Source organism: Rutidosis leptorrhynchoides, chromosome 3 (genome assembly GCF_046630445.1).
Source record: "Rutidosis leptorrhynchoides isolate AG116_Rl617_1_P2 chromosome 3, CSIRO_AGI_Rlap_v1, whole genome shotgun sequence".
Lineage (NCBI taxonomy): Eukaryota > Viridiplantae > Streptophyta > Magnoliopsida > Asterales > Asteraceae > Rutidosis > Rutidosis leptorrhynchoides.
Genome location: NC_092335.1, coordinates 606,326,399 through 606,332,395, shown reverse-complemented (window position 1 = coordinate 606,332,395; position 5,997 = coordinate 606,326,399). Strand labels below are relative to the sequence as shown.

The window sequence follows — 5,997 nt, the reverse complement described above, 5'->3', positions numbered from 1 at the left end:
CTTTAGGGTATTGTTTAGATGAATATAAATATGCATGTAATGTTTCAGTAATGGCAAGAAACCCTTTTATCATCTAACATGGTATCACGAGCCACCTTTCCCTAACCCTAAAAACCATCCCATTCGTGCATCATCATCACGCCTCGCCCAAACCCTAAACCTAATAGCCTAGTCGATTAAACAAAAAAAAAAAAAAAAAAAAAAAAAAACAGAACAAAAGCAAAATCGCAACCTCCTTCGCATCTTCAATCCAGGCCGATTACTTTTCTTCTTCCACATGGCTCCATCAACTAAATATGACAAAGTTTACACGGTTACATCCGTCACGCATCTTATACCGATCAAGCTCGACCTAACCAAACTCAATTATACACATTGGAGCACTCTTTTCGCAAATCATTGCTCTACATACGAAGTATCTCAATTTCTTCAAGCTGCCACCACTAGCAATGATGATGACGATGCTAAGAAAGCTGATGCCGCCGTTCTTGGGTGGATCTACCTTACGATTTCCGAACCTCTCCTAGAACGGCTCCTAAACTCGCAACCAAAGACCGCCTTTGCAGCATGGGAATTCTTGAAAAACATATTTCAAGAAAACAAAAGATCTAAGGTTGTGGAACTCACCGCCGAACTTCGTGCCCTAGACATCGGTGACCTCAAGCCCGAGCAGTATTTTCGCAAGATAGACGCCATATCCGCCATGCTAGCTAACCTTGGAACCACCATTACCGATAAGATCTCGTGACCTATGCCATTCATGGTCTTAATGATCGGTTTCCCCATGCCAAACACATCATCATGCATAGCAACCCTTTCCCAAGCTACGAAACCGTGCGATCCATGATTACACTTGAACAAATTGAGTTGACTCTCAAAACTAAGCCAACTGAGTCGGCCGGAACACCCTCCGCTCCTACGGTCCTCGTCGCCCAAGCATCCACGTCCACTCGCACCGCCACAAGCACTCAAGTTTTCCGCAACTTTAACCGTGGTCATTGCCGTTTCGGTGCTAATTGTCGGTTTTTGCACCAGCCCAGCAGGGCGTCCTCGTCTTCCAACTCGTCACAGCAGCAACGATTATCCACACCATCTCAGGCCCAATTGCTCGAAATAATTGCGGCCCAACAAAGGCTATTAACCCATCAGGATACGAACCGGTCCGCTAGTGTTCAACAGCCCATGCCGTTTCAGTTCCGGCCCCGTACGCCATTAGCCCAGCATGTCAGTCCACCGGGCTTCCCAACCGTCAGCCCACAAGCTAACTGGGCCAGACCTCTTATGAATTAGCAGCAAGCCGCATCATCATATGTACCCGCTATTGGGCCTACCTACTATCCGGCCCACTATGTGCCGCCGCCTAATGCATCATCTTTTGGGAAGCAAGCCCAGCCCATGGTTGGGCCGTACCAGTTCACGTAAGCTGCTGATCAAGCTACTGCTCTTCCACAATCATTTCATGCTGCTACTCTTCAGGACTTTAGCAATGCCGGTTGGCACATGGACACAGGTGCTTCTGCTCACCTTTCATCTAGCACTAATTGTTTAAATACTATATTTAATTATTGCATGTACCCTTCGGTCGCCGTTGGTGACGGTAAGTCCATTCCCGTCACCAACACCGGCCATAGTGTGTTGCCAAACATACACCGCCCGTTATACCTATCTAATGTCCTCGTCACCCCCAATATTGTTAAAAACCTTATTTCTGTGCGCCAATTTGCCCGCGATAATAAAGTATCTGTTTGTTTTGATGAATTTGGTTTTTCTGTGAAGGATTACATGACCAACCGGCTACTACTCTGATGTGACAGCACCGGAGACCTCTATCCGTTCACCCACCAGCCATCACCACCTCAACAACAAGCATTACTTACTACCTCCACCACTTGGCATCAACGTCTTGAGCACCCTAGTGTTGAAGTTTTTCGTCGTCTTATTTCTAATAATTTTATAGTGTGTAATAAAACGAAGTCTCCCGAGTTCTGTCATGCATGCCAACTTGGCAAACACGTGAGACTTCCGTTTCATAGTTCTATTTCCATTGTTACTTCAGCTTTTGATATTATACATTCGGATTTATGGACATCGCCGGTTTTGAGTTTAAGTGGTTTTAAGTATTATGTCTTGTTCTTAGATCATTATTCACACTATTTATGGATTTTTCCACTACGCAACAAATCTGATGTACTTAATGTTTTCATACAATTTCGTGCCTTTGTTAAAACACAGTTTAATACAGAAATAAAGGCTTTTCAATGTGATCAGGGGGGGGGGGGAATTTGGCAACACCACTTTACACAATATATTTCAAACTAACGGTATCCAACTACGCCTCTCATGCACCCAAACATCCTAACAAAACGGGAAATCCGAAAGAATGATTCGAACAATTAATAACCTAATACGCACCCTCCTTTTCCAAGCTAAACTACCACCAACCTATTGGACCGAAGCACTTCATATGTCTGCTTACCTACTTAACCTTTTACCATCATGCGCCATCGCTTATGACACCCCCCATACATGCCTCTATAAGCATCCTCCCACATACTTCACCTTACGCGTCTTCGGTCGCCTTTGTTATCCCCACCTTAACACCACAAATAAGCTTGATCCACGATCTACTCCATGTATCTTTCTCGGTTACCCTTCAAATCATCGGGGCTATCGATGTCTCGACCTCGCAACTAACAAAATAATCCTCTCACGCCATGTCACCTTTCATGAGCACATCTTCCCTTACGGATCCGACACGACCACTATTCCCCCTCCATCAAGCACCACCACATATGATTTCCTCAACCCACCTCCTAATGCTCTGTCACGCACCTTTGCTGATCACTCCCCAACTCCGCCACCCGCTACGGTCACCACGCCGCCTACACCACCTACACCACCTATGCCACATACGCCACCATCACCCCCACCCCCGCCACCTAATCCGCAACCCTTCCCACCAAACACGGCATCTACTCACCCTATGGTTACTCGACATCGCGTTGGCACTACCAAACCTGTCCAGCGCCTTAACCTACATGTCTCCACTATCTCGCCTATCCCCACATCTTACCCGCAAGCCGTCGGTGACCCTAATTGGCAACACACTATGACTGAAGAGTATACTGCTTTAATTAAAAATAGTACTTGGACACTTGTGCCTCGCCCATCGGACACGAACATAGTTCGCTCCATGTGGCTCTTTAAGCACAAGTTTAATGCAAACGGGACTCTCAGCAGGTATAAGGCTAGACTTGTAGCCAATGGTCGTAGTCAGCAAGTTGGTGTTGACTGTGACGAGACCTTTAGTCCGGTTGTTAAGCCAGCCACCATCTGGACTGTTCTCAGCTTAGCTATTTCTCGACATTGGCCAGTTCATCAGCTCAATGTCAAGAATGCTTTTCTTCACGGTCATCTCACAGAGACCGTATATATGCATCAGCCCCCAGGTTTTCGTGATCCTTCACGACCCGACCATGTTTGTCTTCTGCAGAAATCCCTTTACGGGTTAAAGCAGGCACCCCGTGCTTGGTACCAGCGATTCGCGACTTATGCTCAGAGTGTTGGTTTTCGGCAGAGTCGATGTGACACTTCTTTGTTTATATATAGACAGGGGACTGATACTGCTTATTTGCTACTTTATGTTGATGATATTGTTTTGACAGCATCGTCTGACACTTTTCTCCAGCGGGTCATCACCTCTTTACATCGTGAGTTTTCTATGACTGACCTGGGTCCACTTAATTATTTTTTGGGTATTTCTGTTACATGCAATTCTTCGGGGATGTTCCTATCTCAGAAGAAATATGCGGTTGAGATTCTTGAGCGTGCAGATCTGACAGGGTGTCATCCGAGTCGTACACCAGTTGAGACTAGTTCCAAACTGGGTACTTTGTAGTGACCCGAACTTTTCCATGTTTATATATATTAATTGAGATTGATATTTACATGATTAAATGTTTCCAACATGTTAAGCAATCAAACTTGTTAAGACTTGATTAATTGAAATATGTTTCATATAGACAATTGACCACCCAAGTTGACCGGTGATTCACGAACGTTAAAACTTGCAAAAACTATATGATGACATATATATGGATACATATATAGTTAACATGATACTATGATAAGTAAACATATCATTAAGTATATTAACAATGAACTACATATGTAAAAACAAGACTACTAACTTAATGATTTTTAAACGAGACATATATGTAACGATTATCGTTGTAAAGACATTTAATGTATATATATATATATATATATATATATATATATATCATATTAAGAGATATTCATACATGATAATATCATGATAATATAATAATTTAAAATCTCATTTGATATTATAAATATTGGGTTAACAACATTTAACAAGATCGTTAACCTAAAGGTTTCAAAACAACACTTACATGTAACGACTAACGATGACTTAACGACTCAGTTAAAATGTATATACATGTAGTGTTTTAATATGTATTTATACACTTTTGAAAGACTTCAATACACTTATCAAAATACTTCTACTTAACAAAAATGCTTACAATTACATCCTCGTTCAGTTTCATCAACAATTCTACTCGTATGCACCCGTATTCGTACTCGTACAATACACAACTTTTAGATGTATGTACTATTGGTATATACACTCCAATGATCAGCTCTTAGCAGCCCATGTGAGTCACCTAACACATGTGGGAACCATCATTTGGCAACTAGCATGAAATATCTCATAAAATTACAAAAATATGAGTAATCATTCATGACTTATTTACATGAAAACAAAATTACATATCCTTTATATCTAATCCATACACCAACGACCAAAAACACCTACAAACACTTTCATTCTTCAATTTTCTTCATCAAATTGATCTCTCTCAAGTTCTATCTTCAAGTTCTAAGTGTTCTTCATATATTCTACAAGTTCTAGTTACATAAAATCAAGAATACTTTCAAGTTTGCTAGCTCACTTCCAATCTTGTAAGGTGATCATCCAACCTCAAGAAATCTTTGTTTCTTACAGTAGGTTATCATTCTAATACAAGGTAATAATCATATTCAAACTTTGGTTCAATTTCTATAACTATAACAATCTTATTTCAAGTGATGATCTTACTTGAACTTGTTTTCGTGTCATGATTCTGCTTCAAGAACTTCGAGCCATCCAAGGATCCGTTGAAGCTAGATCCATTTTTCGCTTTTCCAGTAGGTTTATCCAAGGAACTTAAGGTAGTAATGATGTTCATAACATCATTCGATTCATACATATAAAGCTATCTTATTCGAAGGTTTAAACTTGTAATCACTAGAACATAGTTTAGTTAATTCTAAACTTGTTCGCAAACAAAAGTTAATCCTTCTAACTTGACTTTTAAAATCAACTAAACACATGTTCTATATCTATATGATATGCTAACTTAATGATTTAAAACCTGGAAACACGAAAAAACACCGTAAAACTGGATTTACGCCGTCGTAGTAACACCGCGGGCTGTTTTGGGTTAGTTAATTAAAAACTATGATAAACTTTGATTTAAAAGTTGTTATTCTGAAAAAATGATTTTTATTATGAACATGAAACTATATCCAAAAATTATGGTTAAACTCAAAGTGGAAGTATGTTTTCTAAAATGGTCATCTAGACGTCGTTCTTTCGACTGAAATGACTACCTTTACAAAAACGACTTGTAACTTATTTTTCCGACTATAATCCTATACTTTTTCTGTTTAGATTCATAAAATATAGTTCAATATGAAACCATAGCAATTTGATTCACTCAAAACGGATTTAAAATGAAGAAATTATGGGTAAAACAAGATTGGATAATTTTTCTCATTTTAGCTACGTGAAAATTGGTAACAAATCTAGTCCAACCATAACTTAATAAACTTGTATTGTATATTATGTAATCTTGAGATACCATAGACACGTATACAATGTTTCGACCTATCATGTCGACACATCTATATATATTTCGGAACAACCATAGA

General features: G+C 40.0%; 1 protein-coding gene across 1 annotated transcript; it reads left to right on the top strand.

Moving 5' to 3' along the window:
- Positions 1 to 277: 277 nt before the first annotated feature.
- On the top strand, positions 278 to 748 carry LOC139902220 (uncharacterized). Its single transcript, XM_071884867.1, has one exon. It carries the CDS (start codon positions 278 to 280, stop codon positions 746 to 748), a length of 471 nt encoding a protein of 156 aa, XP_071740968.1.
- Positions 749 to 5,997: the final 5,249 nt, after the last annotated feature.

Bases quoted from the DNA above. Each gene is read 5' to 3' on its own strand.
- LOC139902220 (XM_071884867.1), top strand. From the start codon at position 278: ATGGCTCCATCAACTAAATATGACAAAGTTTACACGGTTACATCCGTC.